The sequence below is a fragment of the Cinclus cinclus genome, chromosome 3 (assembly GCF_963662255.1).
Source record: "Cinclus cinclus chromosome 3, bCinCin1.1, whole genome shotgun sequence".
NCBI classification, from domain to species: Eukaryota; Metazoa; Chordata; class Aves; order Passeriformes; family Cinclidae; genus Cinclus; species Cinclus cinclus.
The window spans coordinates 64,919,510-64,942,865 of NC_085048.1; the positions used below are offsets into that span (position 1 = coordinate 64,919,510).

At 40.6% G+C, this 23,356-nt stretch overlaps 1 protein-coding gene across 1 annotated transcript; it reads left to right on the forward strand.

Moving 5' to 3' along the window:
- Positions 1–1,857: 1,857 nt before the first annotated feature.
- RAB32 (RAB32, member RAS oncogene family) lies at positions 1,858–22,980 on the forward strand. The gene is made up of 3 exons (XM_062488928.1): positions 1,858–2,089; positions 19,008–19,285; positions 21,455–22,980. The coding sequence occupies exons 1-3, from the start codon at positions 1,858–1,860 to the stop codon at positions 21,602–21,604; spliced, it is 660 nt and encodes a 219-aa protein (XP_062344912.1). The 3' UTR covers positions 21,605–22,980.
- The last annotated feature ends 376 nt before the right edge of the window (positions 22,981–23,356 follow it).

Genomic DNA, 23,356 nt, shown 5'->3' on the forward strand with positions numbered 1-23,356 from the left:
TGCACTGCATGCACCATCTTTGTGTGACATGGAAATACGTGTTCTCCAAAAGCCACCCAAGGATATCTGGAACATTTTACTGAAGCCACTGATTTAAAGTATTGCAAAGAAATTAGTATGTACAAAAAAACTGTTACAGTGCCAAGAGTGACTGGTGATTGTTTGACAGATATTATAAAATATTTTAACTATTTTCTTTCTACTGGGGGCATCCCTTCACTGCAACTCAGCTCTTCCCTTGGGTTACCTGCCTCCGTACACACAGGCTGTCCAGACAACCACATAACATTTCTCTTTTGGGTGGTTGTCATTGCTCTCCAGCAGAAAACAGTTCTGTTTAGGTATTGACATGATAAATAAACATTACAGCATGAAGACACTACCACTGAGCTGTCCAACTTCATCTTCTTGTTACTGGCACAGACACATGGGGTTGTGTGTTTCATTTGGAGAGCATGTTAGCAAAGATTTTGTTTTTTTTTTTTTTCTCAGCACTGTAATCAGCACACAGGGTACTACATGGTCCCAAGGTCAGGAAACTTGTTTTATGTTAGTTTCTAACAACACATCTGTTTCAGATGTGGTGCCTCATGCCTGGACATATTCTAGGCCTGGCTGGATGGGGCTTTCAGCAATCTGGTCCAGTGGAAGGTGTCCCTGCCCACATCAGGGGAGTTGGGACTGCATGATCTATAAGGTTCCTTCCAACCCAAACCACTCCATGATTCTGTGATTGCCTAGGGTAATTTTCAAAACAACCAGAGAACAATACAAATATTTTATTAGACCAATTTAGCAACAAGAAGGAATCAATTGTTTGGTGCAAATCCTACAGATGAGGAGGTGATTTCTTCCCTGCTCACCCGAGCCTTTTCCTTACGGCAGACATCGCGGCGTCACTGCTGCCGCCTGGGCGCGGGCCTGTGTGTTTGTCCCGGCTCCGCACGGCCCTGCCCGCACTGCCGGCCCTGTTTGTCCCGGGCTCGGCACGGCCCTGCCCGCACTGCCGGCCCTGTTTGTCCCGGGCTCGGCACGGCCCTGCCCGCACTGCCGGCCCTGTTTGTCCCGGGCTCGGCACGGCCCTGCCCGCACTGCCGGCCCTGTTTGTCCCGGCTCGGCACGGCCCTGCCCTCACTGCCGGCCCTGTTTGTCCCGGCTCGGCACGGCCCTGCCCGCACTCAGCCCTAGGCCGCACCGCAGGGCCCGCGAGGGAGGAGAGGGGCCCGGGGCGCAGCACCCTGCGCCTACAGCTCCTCAGGCTGGCTCCTGGGAATGGACACTGGGAGTGAACATGGGCCGCTGGAACCCTCCTATATACATCCTGATAAAGCCTTCTGTCCCACGGACCTCTCTGCCATAAAACACTTCTTGTCAGAAGGTGGGGAGAGAACCCAGGTGCTTTCAGAGACTTTGTCGGGAGAAAATTTCACTGCCGCCACCACCGCTTTGGCAAAGTACCAGAGAACGGAACCGACGGACAGCTGACTTTCCCAGCTCCCGCAATGGCCACCCCAGCCCGCTCCCACGTCCCGCCCGGTGTCCCGGGTGTCCCGGAGCGGTGGGGCGGGACGGGCCGATCCCTCCCTCCGCCCCTCCCGCCGCCCTCCCCCGGGCCGCTATAAGCCCGCGGAGTTTCCGCGTCCTGTGACTGCAGTCAGGTGGTGGCTGAGGTTCCCCGCTCCCTCCCACCCTCTGTCCTGCTTCGTCTTCCCCCGCCCGGCGGGGGCCGGCCCTGCGTGGAGCCGGCTGAGGAAAGTTGGAGGGAAGTTGCTGGCTGGGAAAGTTTAGAAGCGGGCGAGCCGCGGCACCGGCAGCCCGGCCTCTGCGCCGCACTCCGCGGGAGGGAGGGGAGGAGGGATGGCCGGCGGTGAAGGAGCTTCGGGAAGCGGCGTGCCGGAGTGCCGGGAGCACCTCTTCAAGGTGCTGGTGATCGGGGAGCTGGGTGTGGGCAAAACCAGTATTATCAAGCGCTACGTGCACCAGCTCTTCTCCCAGCACTACCGGGCCACCATCGGCGTGGATTTCGCGCTTAAAGTCATCAACTGGGACAGCAAGACCCTGGTGCGGCTGCAGCTCTGGGATATCGCAGGTACGGGACGGGCGGGCTGCTCCCTGCAGCCCCGAGGGCGCTGTGAGCCCGGCTTTTGGGGGACCCGGCGCACGGCCTCTGCGGAGAACAGCTCGTTTTGGCTGGGAAATCTCTCTTCTTGTTCTTCGTCTTAGCCCCGTTATAAGCAACCGCTCATTCTTGTCTCTGAGGTGTAAGTAGAGGGAGGTCTTGATGCGGGAGTGAAGTGTTTCTCTTTTTCTCCCTCTCCTGTTAGCAGGCTTCGTGGGGTTCTAGGCTTGGCCCAGGGTTTCGTAGCAGTCCTCGAACAGCTGTTTTACTCTCACTGCTGGATCCAGGGCTCCCGCGATATTCCTGCTCATACTCTTGCTCCTGACCTGTTTGTCTGAGTGGTCGTGGCCTTGGTTATGGCTGCTGCTGAAATTGATTCAGGATTATGGCTCTGTAATGCATCAAAATGCACTGTGCTTTACAGGTAGCTCTGACAGCTGAAATTGTCCTCAAAGGAAGAATGCTTAAACTTTGCATGCTTGGAGTCACCTGGTTATTTTAAAAATAACTCTCATCCCTGCTGCATCGAGTGAGGGAATGGAATTTCTATTATGCCTAGTTCTATATTCAAATCACAAATTTACATATTAGAAATATACTTTGAGCACACGGAAGCAGAAAAGTCCTGTCCACTTGCCCAAACTATGCGTTATTCCTTTCCTGTGTTTTTCAGCATCTCTGTTTCCAAGACTCCACTGTATACCTACCACGGCTAACTTTCTTATGCTGTGGTGTTAAAATGCCACAGAACAATCTCTATTTTGACGTGGTCTCATAAGAAGTCTGTCCCTTAGCTCCATAATCACCTTGGTTGGTATTGTGTTTCTAGTTTTGTTGCAACCCCGGTGTGAGTCTGTAGCTCTCTTCATCCCTATCTACCACCCTCAGAATATCTCCTTGGCTATGAAAAAGCAGACCTTATTTCAAATGCTCGTGTTTAAATTTACCCTACTGGAAGACACAAGGGAAAAGACCCAGTAGTCACTGTTTCCATGAACTTTATGCTTATCAGTGGAAGCTCAGAAATAGGGAAGTGAGACATGTGGCTGCTGTAACCCTGTGACAGACCAGCTGTACCTCAGCTTCTGGTCTTTTTGCTCTAATATGCTTCAAATATGATTCCTCAAACTGAAAAGCCTTCTTACTGCCATATGCTGAAACACGCCATGGATCTTTCTGTTGCTGGCCTGTAGGGCAAAAGAAAATATTTTCTAGTTGCTGTTTTGAAGAGCAAGTAAAATGTTGGCCAGCTTTCTCTTCTGATGTGTTGCTTTTGTGAATCAGCTTTAAGCTTCTATGACTCAATTAACAGTATCAGTGCAAACTGCTGCAATCCTCTGGGTGTACTTAGCGAGCCTGGGGTTCCTAAGATTGAAGAGGGGAGGCTGTTGGCATCCTGGGGTTTGGCAGGCTGCCACGCTTGTGTTTGACTTCTCAGCCCTTGGTTGCTCAGACTTGGGTAGGCTGTGTGCTTTGCCAGAGCAGTCTGTTTCAACGGGATAGGCAGAAACTTAGCTTGTCACAAAGTTTGGATGGAACCTATTTACAGCTTGGGAAGTTCTATCAATACATCCATGCATTAATGTCATAATTTAGAAAACAGTATTTTTCATTCTTTATTATTGCCCTTGGTGTATTTTTGACACTGCTTAGTGAAGACCAAGTCAAGAGCTGCTGATAAATCCCTGGAGGCTTGTGGTTGAAATTGGTTGAAGAATTAATTTTTTTCCTGCCACTGAAATGTTTTTCCTATTTTATCAGACTTTTGTATGAAACCCCTGCCTAGTCATTGCCTAGCAGAGATGAAAAAGAACAGAACAACTCTTCTGCAGTTTGTGCTCCAAACTCTTAGTCTAATCTGCTAGTTTAGGGTATTCTGTTTCCAAAGGGCGGGAGGGATCTTGCTCAATGAATAAAAAAAAAAAAAAAACATGACCAAGAAGAGAAGTAAACTTGGTGATTTTTTTGATTGGGTTGTACTTAGCCAGTGTGACAGCAGCAACTTCTGAAATCTCGACATCTGAGAGTTAATTATTAGAATAAAGGGTATTTTGGTATCCGTAAGGGTCTTTGATGGTCTTAAAGCTGCTGAAGTCTTCAACCTAGGGGTGTGTTCTGCAACTGTTTATGTATACAATCAGGAATATTTCTAAATACCTGAGGCTGTTAACAGGTTTATATTGGTGTTAATAGTTAAAGAACCAGGTTGAAAATGGCTTCTATAATAATAGATAATATTCTCTAAAGCACTTTATTGAAGTGTAGCACAGTGTCTAAGCATGTGATAGTCATTCCGTTTTAACTCATCAACCCAGCTGTCTTCTGGCTTTCAACAGCTCGTAGATAATTTTGCCTGCTGGTGTGCGCAGACAAATGGCTTTAGATCTCTTGAAGAGATCTGAATCTTATGGTAAGTAATCTTACATGTGACTTCCCTGCAAGCAATGTGGTGCTGGCATTCTGAATTGATTTTGATGCATTTAAAAAGGCTGTTGAATTAAAGTCTAACCCTTAAGCATAGAAAGGGATGTTACTTTCACCAGATCAAAGCTTGTATGTAACAGTTCATCATAAAAAGCTTTCCTTAAAGAGCTGGGTGATGCAAACTAAGGTTCTGTACCTAAGTCAGTGATAAGAATTGATGCTGTAGTTCATGCATCAGCTAAAGATCATGATGCAGATGCTTATGCCTGGCTTCTGATGTGATTGTAGGAAAAGTGTTGAATATTGTGCTGTTTATTGCAATGCAGCATGTTACTGGATGACTTCAAATTCTTGTGCTAGCTGAGGTTGTTTTGGTTTGGGCTTTTTTTGTGATTAGATAATTCTGTCAAATAGAGCATGACCATGTTACACTGCTTATGCCTTCTGTTCTGCTGAAAATAGCCCTCTTGTAAGGTACAAAGTTACGTTAATTCTTGTAGCAGCATCAAAGGGGAGGGGATGTAAAATGTTTGAGGAAGGTTGCTATTGTGCCTGGACATTTGCATTTCATGGATATTCAGGTATTTTTGTTTTTAGACACAGGTAACTTTTTGAATAAAGGTTATGAAAAAGCTTGAGACTTAGACTGATCAGTCACTGTCAAATTATCTTGTTTACAACATAAAGAAGCATTCTGAAAGAAGATGAATAGACTATATGCCTGTTCATGCAGGAACTTTAGCTGCCCTTAGGCATTATTCTTGAGTTTTCTGTTTGGTGAGATTTTGTTTTGTTGGGTTGTTTTTTTGTTTTTTTATTTTTTAATTTTTATTTTGTTGCATGAAGTAATGAGAAATACCTTTCTGGATAAATTTTGAAGGTGTTAAAACCTTGATCAAAGGGCATAAATGATTGGCAAAACAAATAGGATGTAGGACAGAGTCATTGTGGTAAAGAGATGCAAAACAAGGAAATCTTCATGATGGGGAAGTGTTTTTATAGTCTATTTCAAAACACTAGAGATTCCTCCTTGACAAGCATGCTGTTTTAGTGAGCACTGCGCTGACCACAGTGTTCTCAAGAGGTGTATGTGGGATATTGATGGAGCTGTCAGGTGATATTGAAAGAACACTTGAAGGATTTTTAGTATCATGGAAACTTTCAAACTGACTTAGTAAAACCAGCAACTGTTAGCTTTTTTGCTCATCTTGATTATCACTGTCACTCACATTAGTCTGTATGAAGTGCAGTTTGCTGGAGGGCAGGTGTGGTAAAGGTCTTAGATGGTGGCTTGAGTTTGGCTTCTCATGAAGAATGTCACTAATGGCAACTGGTAGATAAATTTGATTTTAAAGCTTTTTTGTGGAATTCTGAACTATCTTCAGTGTAATAGCATTCTTCTTCCAGGATTTTGAGAATTTCTTTGTATGAATATTTATTAAAACTGAAGTAATGCTTTAACTGACGGTGCATGGTTATGAAGTTGGCCAAACAGAAGAGGAATCACTGTACTTTGGTGTTGTAAACATGCTCTACAGGCTTTAAAGAGCTGAATGATAAGCAGCATGTAGCACATAAATTTGTTACTTAGTTCTTGTGTGCCTTCTTGAAAGGAACTGAACTGTGACTTGTTATAGCTATATACAATCCCCAAGATGATGGAGAAATCAGATGTGTATTTTTGTTAAATACTAAGCTGAGGAAGAACTGGAATAACCCGTCTTTTTGTATGAAAAGTGAGTGTTAAGATATGTGAGTTGATGTTAATAGGAAGTTAACTTTCTAAGTAACTTCTAGGCTTTTCTATTGATAGTCATGAGAAATGGGTCAGAGTACAGGAAACCATAGATATGGCTGACTTTCAAAGGCCTTCAGGCAGTTATGTGAGATGGTTTACTTCCATGTGAAAACTCTAGTTTCAAGCAGCTCTGTATTCCAGATATATCATCTGCACTTGTGCCACTGGCATGTCACAGAGGCTGCCAGGTTGCTCCTGTGTACTGGGACATTCACTTGTTTGAGTTATAGACTGATTTTATTTTTATTTCTTTAAATATGGCCTAAAGCAAGTGTTAAGTGATGTTAATGCATCCCTGAAAGTCTGTAGGGAAACAACCAGAAAACTTGTGCTGTTCTGTATCCATACCTGTGGCTCTGTGCCAGAGACGTGGATTCTTCTCTTGCTTTGCGGAGAAGTCTCTCCTAAGCATGGAGAATTTGGAGGCAGCAGTCTCTGAAAGTAGTCAAGGTATTCTGGTAACAACTTGTCCTTGGCCACAATGCATGTTGAAGGGATTAAAATGGCAACTCTTGCAAAGAAACCATGAAAAAATTGCTTAGCTGTGTGCCTGGTACAAGTGAGTGTAAGGTGGAGGCAAGACAATCCCTGTGTGTAACCTGCCCTCACACGTGTAGATTTTTTTTCTCACCATTATTAATATTCTTAATGAGTGAAGGATGTGCACATAAATAACTGCATCAGAAATGAATGCAGAACTTGCAGCTCAGAGTTTTTCAGAAACTTTTATGTTTTCTGAGGTTGTTTCCTAGTTATATGGTCATGGAGGTTCCAGGGACAGCCTTCAGGTGGAGGTTAGGAGTGCTGTCATTTTGCTTACAGCTGAGGCAGGTCAGAAAGCTCCCAGTCAGGGTTGGGGAATCTTCGATGTGATTATGTCTCCAGACTCATGGAGACATGAAAGACTTCATTTCTGATTGCTTCCTGCTCACACATGTTTAAATATGAATTGCATGAGAGAATTTACTTAAGAATTATGTTTACTGAAAACATGCAGGACTAGCAGATAAAGTTTGGGGATGGAAAGCAGAAGACCTGCTTGCATAGATGTTGAACACAAAGGCAAGAAACAGAATTGAAGGTGTACTTCGTGTCCTTCTGGAAACCACCCCTCTGTGGGAAATCTTGTGTGGGTGGCCTTCCTTATGACTTTCCTGGAATAGCTGGATGAGGCTATGAGCTTTCATTTCAGAATGACTTGCTGTACTTGGAGCTCTACAGCGAAATATCCAAATAAATGCTGGGTGTAGTTATACTTGGGGTTTTGATGTTTTTTTTTTTTGCTTTCAGACATCTCTGAATACAGATAGATTCTGGATGTTTTATGTTTTGGGAATCCTGTTTAAATACACTTTTAATGAAATGTTGTCAAGTGAGGTATGATTGTCAGTCTAATGAAGGAATTTCATTAGAATTCTTATCAGTGATGTATTATCAGTGGTATACCAAAGCATTCATAATGGCAAAAATTCTTTTGCTTAGTACTATGTTATGTACCCACTCAAAGTACTGTAGACGTTATCTTGGCCTAAGCCTAACCATTGTACTGATTGAATTCCATAAGCATATGGGAAATACTACTCTCTTGGTGTTGGTAGATAGTCTAGTATGGTAATTTTGATTATGCAAAGCAGGACTGTTCAGTTAAATGGGAGAATTGAGACAGATGTTCTTTGAACGTCTTGGGTATAAGCTTGGAATTTCCTCATAAAGCATATCAAGATGTTCTATGAGAAATGGGGTTAAAGATGTGATCCTAAAATGCCACCTGATCTAGTACAGGCTCAAAATAAAGTTAAGTGTATTTATCTTACAGGTGCTTTCAATTTCTGTCAACAATGAAAATACACTTGGTGCTTGAACTTTTATTCACTATGGAATAGATGATGCGTCAGCCTTATTTTCAAACAGATGTCACATAGCAGTTGCTCAGAAGTTTTGTGGTTCCTACAAGATCACAATAAAAGCTCTTTCCTACTATTCTGATACAGAGAATAAGGGCTTGCTGGATGGATATGCGCAAAATAGACAGGGGAAATCTACCTTAAAGGCAGACAATAGCTAAGTTCTTACGTGCAATACAGTAGACAGAAGGAAAAATAATGTATGAAGCCCAACATAACTAATTCTTGGGTTTATAAAACAAACTAGAATATTTCGCAGAAACAATAGTCTTAGATGGATCACCCACATTTGAGGGCAAGTATTAAGTTCTTGCCCTTCATGTAATACTGACTCAAGTAGACAGAAATTAAGCCTGTTTGACAAGTCAAGCACATTGCCCTTCAGAGACAAACGGGGGCAGACAATATTGAATATACACTTTTTTCTTAATATGTGGCATTCACATGAATGTAAATCAAGCTTTATCAACTCTCCTTGCATCTTCACAAGTTGCAGCTTCAGAGTCTTGGTGCTTAACCTTATTTACATCTCTGCTTTGCCTCTTACCAGTTTGGTTTTTGTGGGGCACACATTAGGGCAGAGTGTTGCCTAAGTGCATTATGTGCAAGTACAATTTGAGTTGGCAAGCGCTATAAAGGGGTAATTCTCAACTTGTAACATAAAGCAAAGAAAATAATTTTAGCTGACTGGTTCCAGGAAAGGTACTAGCATGCTGTAAAAAAAATAAGATTCTTCCCCTCGGTAGTGAGTGAGACCACTGAATTCAGTCTCACAGCTGTCAAGGATACCCTCTATGAATTCCAGTGGTAACCATTGCTTTGCTTTTGGTAAATGGTTCCCTCCAAATATTTGCTTCAGAGGTTCAGAAGTGAAAGAAGTGATTTGCAGGAAGGGAATGTCTCTTTATATTCTTGCATGAAAATAGAGGAATACCTTTTGTGAAATTCCTGTAGATGCTAAAGCTAGCATGACCAGCAATAAGGGGTTACTACAAAGCGCATCATGCTTCTCAAGCTACTGTGGTACAATGTCCAATATTCGAAGATCTCTCCTGGCTATGGAGACACAAGAAGAAGATAAATGGAGTGAGATTGTACTTCGAGAAATGGTGGGATTTCAGGGCTGTATAGAGCTTGCTTAGAAGTGTCTTAACTGCCTAGAGAAGGCTTGTAAACTCTCAGTAGCAGTGGCTTCTACATTAGCAGGTAATGAAAACAAATATTCCTTATTGTACAGATTCTAGCAGCTTTTCAAATAATAGGTTGAGAAGTAGCCTCTGAATGTCACTGCAAACAGCTTGTGGGAGCTTGTTCTTTAAATGCTCCCAGGCTGAGTGCTGGGTAGAGCAAAGTGGCAGCCGTTTGAGACAAAATTCCAATCACACACAGTGTGCCATGACAAATTGACCATTTTAGAGATTAACATTTTTTCAGTCTCGTGATGAAGTTGTGTTGGAGACAAACTGACTTTAGAATTGTTCTCCTGTGTGCTGTGAAATGCTGTAGTGCCATGCAGCATCTCTGTGAAGTACACAGTGCAGCTCTGGCTGCAGGGCAGCACACCAAAGGATATGGATCAGAGGGTGTCAGGCATGAAATAGCTCAACACTGGCAGATTACTTGTTCGGGTAAGTCTTGTTAAAGTAAGGTAGGAAGTACCAATGCATGCCAGTTGATGGTACTAATTGGACTATGTAAACTCTTTAGAATACTAATGCAGGGGAATTGTTCCGTAGGTGCTGCATTTGACAGCTAATTAGAAATTGTTTAGCTTGGCTGCACTCTGATTTTTGTGGGGATTGAAATCTAGTGCTTGAACAGGAACTTTCTCACTTGCTGTTTCACAAAGATGCAAAGAAAGAGGAGAATTCTTACAGAAACATGACTGTCATAGTGCTGCGTAAAATACATGTTATGTTGGACAAAACACATTGAACTCTTAAGTGCAGGGGGTTGCCTCTCAACTTCTTAGGACAGAATAGTAAACTATAGAAGTCAGTTTGGACAATGAAATCATTAGATGAGCCTAAGACTACAGGCAGCCGTGAAAGATTTAGTCTTGCTGTAAAATTCCGGATGAGGGCTGTGCAATTATTTGAGGAAAATTTTTCTGTCTTTGTGGGAGAGAATGGCATGCCTTTTCAATTACGTTGATAGAAGTGATCATAGCTCCTGGTGGAAATGTGATGTCTGGCTTCCAGCACTTGCCATCTGTGTTCTTGCTGTTTTATGGGTAGTGAACAGGACTGTCCTGTGTTAAAGTATAACGATAGCAAACAATGAATGGAAGGGCTAGTCATTGATTCTGAAGTTTCATGTAGTTATCAAATTGTTAGGATAGAAACTGGCTGTGTTGGAAGATAGGACTTTAAAGCCAACTGCTTCCTAATACTTCAGGATGAAATAGTGACTTCTATGAACATGTGGAGATACTCTGTGATATGATCTAAATAACCAAAATACAGCTGCACTTAAACTGATATTCGTCAGTAGCTTTTCAATGCCAATGGAGTCTCTCTTACATACTGTGTCTGTACAATATATTGTCGGTGTCATTCCTCTGATGCTGCATTGTTCAACAGAAATGCTTCAGCTGCACCCTGCAGCTTTCTGATATAGACATAACCAGAGGATCAAAGGTCTTTTCTTACAATAAAGTGTGAGTCAGTTGAACAAGAATTAACTGGCTTTTGCCCTAGAGACTGTTCTGAAGCATTTGTGAAAGGGTTAGTGTTGGGAAGAGGTCCATCTGGTGGTCAGTTAGCTTACCCATACCTCTCTTAGTAAGAAAGGGCACTAGCCATTGTAATTGCCATTGTCTGAGGCTGCTTTTGTCTGTTAGAAACTCTAAGTACTGCAATCAGTGAAGCTATTTTTAGTACTTGACTCATCAAGGAAGATGTAATATTCTAGTAATTCGCACTTCTTAGCCTCTCTGTTTGTCACCACAACCACAAATACCACTTTTTCATAGTAGTGGAAAGTAAAAGTCAAGCTGGATATTCCTTAACACTTGAAGGTTTCTAACATCTGCTAGAGCTGCTAATGTCATAGAATCACAGAATGGCTTGGGCTGCAAGGAACCTTAAAGATCATCCAGGTCCAACTCTATTGCTATGGTACTAGACCATAGGTTGCTCAGAGCCCCATCCAACCTGGCCTTTGAACATTTCCAGCGATGGGGCATCCACAGCTTCTCTGGGCAGCCTGTTCTGGTGCATCAGCACCACAGAGGTGAAGAATTTCTTCCCAATATCTTATCTAAACCTATTCTCAGTTTAAAACAATTTCCCCTTTGTCCTATCAGTAAATAGCCCCTCTCTGTCTTTCTTGTAGGGCTCCCTTTATGTGCTGGAAGGCCTCAGGTCACCCTGTAGCCTTTTCTTCTTCAGGCTGAACCATCCCAACTCTCTCAGCCTATTTTCACAGGAGAGGTGCTCCAGCCCTCTGATAATCTTCATGGCCTGCCTCTGGCCTCACTCCAACAGGTCCACATCCTTATGTTGGGGATCCCAGAGCTGGATACCACTCTCCAGTTGGGGTCTCACACAAAGGCAGAGCAGAGGGGCAGAATCAACCTCCCTCACCTTGCTGGCCAATGGTGCTTTGGACATAGCCCAGGATACAAGTGATTTTTCTGGCCATGCTGCAAGTGCATGTTGCTGGGTCATGTTCAGCCTCTCATCCACCAGCACCCATAAGTCCTCCTTAGCCAAACTGCTCTCAATCTGTTCATTCCCCACTGTATGTTGGGACCCCAACCCAATTGCAGCACTTGGTCTTGGTAAACCTCATGAGATTCCCGTGGGCCGACTTCTCAAGTTTGTCCAGGTCCCTCTGGATGGCATCCCATCCTTCAGGTGTGCCAGCTGTACCACTCAGCTTGGTGTCATCTGCATATTTGTCTGTCATTAAATAAATGTACAGTTCAACATCCCTGTGGTTTTAACATGTATAAGACTGAGGAGCTGGGAGCCATCTGGTATTATCAGTCTTGTAGTCTGTCGACTCTCAATCTGTGACTTCTCTCTGTGGGGAAAAGCAGGTAGACATAACTTGAATGTGAGATGTGATATTGATAGTGATTTGGTTAGCCTACTTCTTACAGAATAACAGATCCAATCTAATTAGGTAGGACAGTTCTGGGACAAGATGTGCTGGTTTGAGGAGATGGGGGATAGCTGTCAGCAGTGGTAACTTGCCAGTAATATGCTTATATATACATATCTAAAAAGGCACTTCAGTCAACTCACACCCGACTGTGGTAATGCTAAAATGTACATTAGACGTCTGGAGTACTGGGAGTTTCATCGTTAGGGCAGTTCTGGATATTTGCTGTATTGTTCCAAGCATCCAGCTGGCATCCAAAGTGTGGTCTTTCCTGCCTGTGGCTCTTGAAGGGCCCAGGTGAGTTTTGAAAGTGACAGTAATTCTAACTCAATTAGAGGATTGAAGTGTGTTCCCAGTCATTTTGGATGGTGATTTAGTTTAAATCTATTACACTGAATGACAGTAAATTTACTGAGAGTTGGAATTGTAGATATGGAATTGTCATTGGGTGTTCCTGGAGGAAAAAAATAAAAGCTTTAACTTATTGTTCAATTGGTCTATTTCACCATCTACATTGAATAAAAGCACAAATGTTTCATGGTCCTGGAAATGGACTGAATCAATTCAGTTGTGGAGTTTGGCACTGAATTTTAAATGCTGTAACTCTGCCTGCTTGCTGGTCAGTTAAGTCAGAGTAGTTGAAAGCAAGAACCTAAGAGCCATAGTGTTGGCAGTCAGAATTGGTCTGACTGTCCTTCTTGATTTTTGGTATGAATGACTATTAGTGGTCATGGTAAATAGTTGATCTGAGATGCTTAGAAAAAATCTCCTTGCATTGTGAGAAGCATTTCCAGGCTAAAAAATTGGTTTATTACAATCAATCACTATGGTTTACTAAGCATCCCATGATGCCTGTGATGACTGCAACATATAGTAACTGTTGATAGAAAAGCAGAATTAATTAAATGAGCACTAGTAGGAAGCTACTTCTGTGTTTTGAGCTAACTGAATTTTGTTCACTAGATCTGTTGGTCATTTTGTTTACTACTGCAGTTACAGCTGGATGGTTTTTTGAGTTGGTTTTATAGGTTAAAATTTTCCTGTGTGGCTTATTCCTTCTTTCTGTTGAATTTTAACTGCCTTTTCAACTATTTGAATTCTCATCTTCAGTGTTCCGAACAACAAGATTGGTGAGAGATCCTTGACTCTATTCACAAATTGAGTGCTCTGATATTTTTTAGACTTTTAGCAGCTCTATTATTTAGTCCTGGAAAAAATACCCCAAAAAGCAACGAACTGCCTAGTTTCATTGCTGTGGTTTTCTAGTTAATACCAACAGCAAACAGCTTGGAGTAAAAATCTTCATCTAGTTGTATACTGACTTTTTGGATGACTGCAGTCTAGGCTATGTATCAGTCAATAGTTTAGGGTTCTGATGTAGAACTTCCAAATTTGTTAAAATCATATTTTGTGCTCTGGTTACCCATTAAGCTGATTATCCTTTTAAAGATGGCTTGAACTAACATTGCTTTAATGGAAGAAACTACTTGTTCATTTTTGCAATTGTCAGACATTTGTAGCCTTTGGTCACCCATCTCTTCCTCATTATGATGCAGCTGCTGGAGGATGCTAGAACAGTTAATCTCATCTGAAAGAGAAACTTGGGAGAACCTTGTCCAGTTGTCTATCAGTGTTCCTGATGAGATATTAAGGGTTTAAATGCAACTAAGACAATTCTCTTTTGAGTTCTGTGGCCTCAAATAAGGTAAAGCTTGAGTTTTTACAAGATAGGGGAACTCTTGCTATACTGTTGGCATTGACAGGGTAAACCAGTATTTACCTAAATGTTTACCTTTACTTAGCTTCATAGCAAATAAGAATAGCTGGGGAAACTTCTAGATGGGACCTCTTGCTCTCTTTGAGCAAGTTCTTATTTGATATGAACTGCATGTTAACTCATGAATATAGTAAGTAGTCTGGGGGAAGGAAGCCTGAAAAACTCATTATTATGCATAGCCAGCAGTCATTTGTACATTTAAATTGCTTTTTCTAGCCCTAATTCCTATCATGTAGGAGGAGTTACAAGTTGAAATAATAGGAGTGTAGGGTCTCTTTTGCTAAATATACGCAAGAACTGCTACAATGGTAAGTCACACTGCTGTAATAAACAGGACGCAAGTGTTTCTCCCTTACACTCCCTTTTCTAGATTGCTCTAGAAACTCTTTAAAAGATACTTCAAGGCAAGGTTACAATGATAACTTACCTTTTGCAGTAAAAGACAAATATAAGGCTTCTAATGGCAAACCTGGCTATAACTTCTTTCATGTAATTTTTCATGTACAGCTCACTGCCATTACAATATAAACTGGGGAGTAAGAGTAGCTCCCAAGTTGTGATGCAGTTTTAAACTCAACTTTATTCCTGTGGTGCTGCTGTAGGGAACTGTATTAGTTCCTGATGCATGTCAATGTGCAAATATTTCACTTAAGATTGTTGCAATTACTGGAAAATATGGTGGCAATATGTGCTGAGTCATTTCAATATGAAAATTGTGGTTAGAGAATGCAGAACTTTGCATTACACTAAGTCACTTCCATACTCCCAAAATTAAACTTCTGATCCCTGTGGCTGTCTTGTATCTTATCTCCTCATTTAAACCTGAGCTACTAAAACAAAAACTATACTTTCTAGTGGTACCATCAGATTTATGCCTAGTCCCTGGGCCTACCAGAATGATTAATCATGTGATGTCTTTTCTAAACTGCTGTACTAAGCAATTAGTGATCTTCCTCTTCCTTCTAGGATTATACAAACTGGAGATTTTAAGTCTAGTTTAATCTGATCCATTTTAGCCTTTTTCTCCTCTGGGGATATGATCCACTTTCTGTTCTGTTCAACACTGTTGTCACATATGGAGAAATGACTATAGCAACTATCTTCCTGGACAGAGGAAGGAGCATGACAAATCTCTGAATTGTGCATGGCTGAAGTTGAGACATTTAGTTTTAAGAACAAAGAGGATGATGTTCAGCCTTGAGAATTTGGAGGATTAGTGTTTTCTAGTTTGGTTTTACTATATGAGAGTTTGCGAGTTTGGTTTTGAGTTTTTTGTGTCAGTATTTTTATTTTTTTTGCAAGCAGAAAAAGCACTTGAAAAAGCTCTGCCTCAAGGTCCTGTTAAATTTTCAATAGGCTGTCTAGAATGCTAGAATGCCTGCATCCTAGGCAAGAAGGTCAGTATGTGCTTTGTCAGTAATGACAGGATTGTAAAGAAAGTCAACTCTCTAAACTGAATCCTTTTCCTGCCTCATGCTGTATACCTTTTACTAAAAAACTTTTAACTCTTGGGCAGGCCATGTTTTATTGTTTCTGTCTTTTGTATGAAATACAATATATCCATCTTCATTAGGCCTTCAGACAGGATGAAAAAGCAGCTGTAAGGTAGTATTCAGGTTAGATTTATTGTTAGTGGATGTGAATTCTAGAGGTGAAATCAGCCTTGTAATAACCTGGTTTGGGGTTTGGGTTACTCTGGAAAAGGGAACCACTCATATTTGGCTGTATTTGACCTATTAAAAGTCATTCATCTCTAAGAATACAATGCTGTTGAGCTTGTGTGTGTTTAAGGGTAAGAGATAGAAAGTCTTCCTAATATAAAGCTTAAATCTAGTAAGTAGGGATAGAAGCTTTCATGCTGATAGACACATCAGTTTTCAACTTTCACCCAGATTAGAACTGTGGAAAAATATATATTGATATTTTTCTAAATCTAAAACTTATGCTACGAGAGAGCTAAGAGTTTCTGGAAATAAAAGTTAAATTATTATTATTATGGACAGCCAAAGCCCATGGTTTATACTGTGGCTGCTGTAGAGTACTAAGCAACATATGGTTTCATGCTGGCTTCCATTCCTAGCAGAACTGCTGGCTTCTTACACTGTGAAAAGCCACTGTACAAGGCTAACCTTGGCTGACTCCTCAGGTTTGGTTCTGAGCTATGCTATGTGGCTTTGTTTCTTTGGAAGCTATATGTAACGCTGTAGTAATTTCAACTTTTTGTACACCTTAAATGTGATGTTGTGTGTTTTAGCAATGGTTATTGCTATAGGAGGCTAGTATTGCCATGTTGCCAACTGTTTTTGTCTTTTAAAGTTTTTTTTTAATGGGAGAGCAATAGGCAGGAAGGCATTCAGTCCATGGTAATGTCCTTCACTGTGCTCAGTGGCTGTAGCCTTGTTTATGTACAGCATGCACAGCTGTCTGAGAAATGGTAACTGGATAACCTTTTCTGCAATTTCTAAATAACTTAGTTTTCATAGTCATCATGCTGTTTACTCCTTCTAGCAACCCTTTCTGCAACTAATCAATATAACTTAATTTTCTTATGTAAATGTTCATCAAGTGTTTGGAAAAACAGCCCTAAGTAGAGCCTGGAAGTTCCCCAGCTCTTCAGCAACTGAATTGGGAGGACTAATGGGACCATTTCCCTTGCTGCTTCTGATTCATGTTCAGTCTCGTGTAAATAACAGCAAGTGGTGTTCAATTCTGGGCCATTTCAGGGCTCAGTCGAAGAGCTCTTTCTGTGGAAGACTGAGATTGGTACATGGCATTGGAGACCTTGAGATTACACTCTGTTTTGTGGGGCTCCCTATGGTATGAAGGGATATCTCCCTGCATTGGATACTTTAGCATAGTCCAAGGTGTTCCCATGTGGCAGGAATTGGTGGTGAAACTAACAGCTAAATAAATGGGGAAGCTGGAAAGAGGCTCATCAAAACTTACATGGTGCTCTATGCAGTGACTGGCTTAATGTAACTAAATTTGACTGTGTGGAACTCCATTAAAAAAAAAAAAAACCCAACCAAAATCCCTGTATTCTTAGGGTAAAGCTTCTTTAAATGTGACTTCATTGGCATGCAGAAGTAGTCAAAGCCTTCTGATCTAACTCCTTCCCAATGGTACTTATTTAATGAAAACAGTGGTCAGTGATACAGTTGGTAGTAAGGCTATTCCAAAAACTTCTTTTAGGCATAAGAGTCTAGGCTAGGGACACAATGTGAATTACTTGTGTACTCTGTTTAGGAGAGTTGTATTAGCAGTGTGGCTCTTCCAGAGGAATAGTCAGAGATGCAGGCTTGGTGCCTGACTTGTTGCATGGCTTTAAAGTCAATGCTGCTTTAAAACTTGAGTTTTGAGTATGAAGATAAGAGCTTTCTTCTTGGATCCTGCTTGTTCTTACATGAGATAATCAGCCTGTAGTGAAAAAAGTCATTTGTAGTCTTCCTGAAGAATATGCTGGGTAATGATGCTGTTTTCTGCAGCATCATAGTTTAAAGTGAACAAACAAATAAAGTCAGCTTCTTTATAGTTCTCTGGAACTCAGGCCATTTTCATAGCAGTTTAGGCAATCTTTTCTGAAACTGTCTATAGGGAATGAGGTAATCATACTGTGAAGTACTGACATTAAAGTGAGGCAAGTGAGCTGCAAAAGCACACTGCTGAACAGGATCTCTTGCCAACTTCCTTCATCTATTGAATTTCTGTCTCTTTATGAGAAGGTGATAACACACACAATTCTCCTTGTATCTGTCTGTCCTTGCTAATCAAAGATGGACTTGAATGTTTATAAACAGAGGACATCTAGGTTTCCAAATACAGCTCTTCCTTTGTGTTCTTAAACCTCATATGCACAAAAAGATAAAAGCTCAAATGGTGATACACTGTAAAACTAAACTATGGAGTTCAGGGACTGCTTTTCCCAGTGAAGGGTTCCCAACAAAGCAGGAAGCTATTTTAGTAGCCTAGACTTCCCAAACAATGTGCTAGGACTTGATACTGCTAGACACACAAATGTAAACACACCATGATAGTCTGACCTTTCAAACAGAAAAATAAGTGAACTGGCACACTCCATTCTACACTTCAAGTATTCTGGCTAAAGTAGTTGTACTTCATAAGAAAAGGCTTTATTTTGTTTTCTTGGCTTATGGGCCTTTTTTTTTTTTCCCCCAGGATTTTTTTTTTTTGGTGAATAACTGTACTTGTTCTTGTCTTAAATCCTGGGATTGCTGTAGAACTTCTGTAGTTGAAAATTAATTCAGAGTAAGTCTTAGACTTGAAAAAATGAAGTCAAAGTTAACAGATTTAGCCAGAACTGTTAAGCTAACAGGTCCTTTTGAACTTTTCCTTGAGGAAAAAACTATAATGTAGATGACTTCTTCACAAGGTTCTTTGAAGTTTATCCTTGAAGCTTGCAGAACCCTTTGTTGCTCACCATTCACCAAAAGGCTGATTTTGCTTAAGTCTTTAGCTGAAATAACTAGGTTAAGATATAAGCCTTAATATTATTTGATGAAATAATGATTTGTATATAGCTATGCTGGTAGTGTTTTTAGGCATTACTTCTCAAAACTCTGCTCAACAAATAAGTTGACTATATAAGTATATAAGCTGAGTAGTAAGTTTTTATTAAGAAAAATTCCAAGTGGTAGTTGGGACTGCAGACTACTTTAAGCATCTGACTTGTCATGTGTAGTATACATAATAGCTGTTACAATGAACTTACATGAGATAGAGGAGGCAAAGTTTTTTGCTTTAGGTGACTAGACCCAAATGCCAAACTTCTATGAATTAAGCTGGTACAGTAGTCTGTTTACTCTGAATATAGCTCATTCTTCAATATAAATATACTCTGACTATCCTCTCTTTCAGGCCAGGAGCGCTTTGGAAATATGACCAGAGTATACTACAAAGAGGCAGTTGGTGCTTTTGTGGTCTTTGATGTCACAAGAGGCTCCACTTTTGAAGCTGTTTCAAAATGGAAGCATGATTTGGACAGTAAAGTACTACTTCCCAATGGCAGCCCCATTCCTGCTGTTCTCCTTGCAAACAAGTGTGACCAGAAGAAAGATGGCAGCCAGAACCCCTCTCAAATGGACCAGTTCTGCAGAGAAGGCGGCTTTGTTGGATGGTTTGAAACATCTGCCAAGGTGAGCTCAATAGAAAAATATTTTTAGTCTCTTGAATATTGGCATAGGAGGGGTGAATAAATCATGTAGACAGTAAAGTTAAGTATAGGAAGTGGCAGTCAAATTCAGCAAAATTTGAAGTGATCTGCAGGCTAGCTTTGTTCCTGAAGAAGATGAGGCATATTTGGTTTAGATTAGAACCAAGAGCAGCTTGAAACTATCTGGAAACTTTGATTATCTAAGTTTGATAATTTTTTTCATCTTGCATGCATGAGGATCAGTCATGCTATAGATGTTGATACTACTAAATGCTGATCAAGCTCCCCAAAAGATACAGGTAATCTTTAGGTGCAGGTTTTTAAATTGCATTTTCTGTTGTCACTTTATGTAGGAAATTGCAAGATTTGTCATGAACAACCTATTTGCTTACTCATTACTACTTACCCATCCTTTAGTGTTGCTAGAGCACTTTTCTGTTTTTTTTTTTTTTAGGCAATGTCAAGATTAAACTGAAGAAAAACAAATTGTTCTGTATAGTTATTTAAGAAAGACAGCTGCTTTATTCAGTTAACTTTAGGTAATTTCATGTATTGTGCAGTTTTACTCTACAGACTTTTCATCAATACATAGATGAAACTGGCAGCAGCTTAGTTGGAAGTGAAACCCAATATTTCCGGAAAGTTCAACTAATTCTTAAGGTGAAGGAATCCTCTAGATGAGGACAGTGTGGCTGACAGACCAGATTACTGGTCTGGCTGATAAATCCTTTATAAAGTAAGATAAGACTCAAGGTCCCACTTTTCCCTTGGCTTACCTACTTCCTTTAACTGCTGCTGAAGTGTTACACAATGATGTTTACACAACTCTTAAAAAGCAGAGTCTCTAAGAAGAATATAAGAAAAAAAGTAACAAGTTGCTCTTTGATTGCCCTAAGAGAGGGATATACAGTTAAAGGAATAATTTAAATTAGCTAACAATTTGCTTGCATTTGAAAATATACTTTCAAATTTACCGATCTGTTACTAAAAACTGTTTTTAAGGCTCTTTAACTCAAAAAGAACACCAAGATTTTGCTTTGGTAAAAGTCCTCCCTGAAGCTTTACCTGTAATTATTATTTACCAGTAATACTGCTATGTGTAAACTGCATTATGGCTTAAAAGTAAATGCAAATGACATTGGAAAAAAAAATCTAATGTGAAGTTCTAATGACAACTTGTATTTTGGTGGCATTTAAAATAAGACAATGTAAAACAAGTTTCTTGGTGCAGAGAAAAATCACGACAATAAGTTCTATCTTGGGTATTAATTGACTTGTTTAGAACTCTGGAGAGTTGTAGTTGAAATAGCAAAAATTTAGGACAACCGTCTTGTTTTCTAAGCATATGGAAACAGTTTATGGTTAAATCCTGCCCACTTGGATATCCTACTCATCTGCTTTTCCCTTTCTGTTGGAACTGATAACTGGATCTTAAGTCTAGTCATCAGTAATATACTGGGCTGGTATTTCTTTTTGGAATCAAAGATGAGCAATTCCAAACATTACAGCCCTGTGCTACCAGGTCAAACCTGTGGTCACAGACTTCTTGGCACTAGCCAGCTTGGACCTTCAGAAACTGGGATATTCTGCCAGTGTACATCTCTAAGTATCCTGTGCACATATGTTTTTTAGGGTGTATGAGAAGGTGTACTCTTCAAAGTATGCACAAGAACATGTAGAGTGGCTAGATGAGGCTCTTGGAAATAGTTGTGATTTTGAGGCTTGTGGAAAAGATCGTCTTGTATAAATAAAATGCATCTAAATTCCATCAGAAATAGAAGGCGGCTCCAAAAGATAGGACAGTACTACAGATGATGTAATTGCCTAGGATCTTTCCTGATGCAGAAATGCACTTCAGCATTTGTTAGTCTTCCAAATTCAGGTGACAGATTCCCCTGACTGCCTACTAGATGAGAGTAAGAATTCAACTTGTAATATGAATGAATCATTTTGTCTCCAACCTTTCTGCTAACTCCTTTAGGAAAAATAGTGTGAGCAATGACTTCTTGCACTTAAACTGTTTGTGCTCTGCTGATGAGACAGAAGAATTAATTTCTTTTTTGACAGCTTTGTAATAGGAAAGTGTGACTGTTAATAGGAATGTGTGACTGTTTCAAAAAGATCACTGACTGCCTTGCTTTCAATATTTTAGGACAACATCAACATCGATGAAGCTGCTCGATTCTTGGTGGAAAACATCCTTGCCAATTACAAAACCTTTCCTCATGATGAGAATGATGTGGGGAAACCAAAACTGGACCTAGACCCATTGAAAGCAGAGAGTAAATCACAGTGCTGCTAATGCTACCACAGTTCAGTAAATGTGATGGGATGAGCAGCAGGACTTTGCCTTAAATCAAAATGCTGCTATGGTGCTGCATTGTGACAATCCATATGGGGTGTCTGGTACTATCTGAATTGGTGACTCATTTGGGTGTTTACATATTCTTGTTTAGCATGAAACTGAGTATCTTGTGAGTTATTCCACTTGCTAGAGTGTCTGCATCTAAGTCTGATTAGTGTCTTCTTACTTGAGAACATAAGGTAGTGTTTACACTCCTAAAAGGAATGAAGACAACATTCAGTGTCTAGTTTGCTTCTAGGACATATGCTACATTCCAAATAGGACTCACTTTTAGCTGAATAGACTCTTGCACCTTTAAAGTAAACTTTACCTTTGTCACCATTTGTCCCACTAGAGCCTTCTCACTGGCACAATTGTCCCTATTTATTATTCCCACCATGAGGATCTCACTGCTAGTTCTCCTGGATCAAGATACCCCAGAAATCTTGAAGGGGCCAATGACAGATGGGATGCATCTTTCCTAGTGTGATCACTAAGAATGAGTGGAGTAGATGGCTTTTACCACAGAGTAAAAACAAGATGGTTAAAATACTGTGTTAAACAAGGGAAAGACATGGTTGTAGAGATACTAATAAAAATACAGCTCCAGTATTTTAAGGCTGAATATTTTCAGCTAATACTTTACAAATGAAACATGTTAATGAATACAGTTGTGCTGCTGGTACATGGTTTTGGTAGCCTCATCCCTATGTACATTCAGAAATAAACATCCAGTAACTTTTTCATGCACTAACACTGAAAACTACCAAGAGTACAAAAAGTAAATATCTCACTGTCCTGTGATAATGAACTTGCTTCTTTTTTCTTCTGTCTAGAGATGGTTCTGAATACCATGAGCAAGGAGAGAGGTCTTGAGGGAAATAGCTTAATTGGTTCATGCTAGTCTGTCAACCTTTCTGCCCCAAGCTCTGTCTTTGTTAGTTTTAGAACTCTTTTGACTGTTTTGAGCTAAGAACTGGCTTACCAGTTTGTAACTGTATACTGAGATGCTTATGTTTTTGTTATAACACTCATGTATTTTGGAGCAAATGAAGTTCAGAAGGATTTAGAGATATTTCACTCTAGCTCTGCTTGGCTCAAAGGCTTTGAAGCTCCTCTTCATTTTAAGGTTTCTTCTGTCCTGGTACCTCATTGCTACTGACTTCGGAAGTCTTACCTTGCTGGGTTTGATGGTGCTGATGTTTAGGTAAACATCAGAATTAGGTATATGCAGGGTTTGATATACTTTAATCTGTATTAAGAGTCTTAGGCTGTCTTTTTTTTTTTCTAAAGAGTAACATACTTTTTAAGAGTTAAATAAATATATTTGGGCATCTTTTGTGTGTTGGTGTATGCTTTTGAGAACATGAATCCTCCCATATGTTCCACCCTATACTCAAGTGTTTTCATTGACACTTGAAAACAACTTTATCTTCTAGTATGTGCTGTGTTAAGTAATTATTTAAAATTACCACAGTAAGGCTTGGCATAAACTAAAACTGGGTTTATCAAGCTTTGGATTCAAAGAGAATTCAGATAAAAGGGATCTTGGGTTGTCTTCTAAGCCAGTGTATTTTTCTAAGCAATATCGTAGCACGGTGCTTAGGTGTTCATGTGGTCTTAACCTCAAATCGTGGAGACTGTGTATGGCCCTGGGAAAGTTGTTTCAATGCAACTCCTTTCTTTGGGAGTTGAAACTATCACGATCTT

Excerpts from the sequence above, each read along its gene's own strand:
- RAB32 (XM_062488928.1), top strand. The coding sequence starts at position 1,858 with ATGGCCGGCGGTGAAGGAGCTTCGGGAAGCGGCGTGCCGGAGTGCCGG. Across the intron at positions 2,090-19,007 it reads GCAGCTCTGGGATATCGCAG|GCCAGGAGCGCTTTGGAAAT; the intron begins GTACGGGACGGG and ends CCTCTCTTTCAG. Across the intron at positions 19,286-21,454 it reads GGTTTGAAACATCTGCCAAG|GACAACATCAACATCGATGA; the intron begins GTGAGCTCAATA and ends TCAATATTTTAG.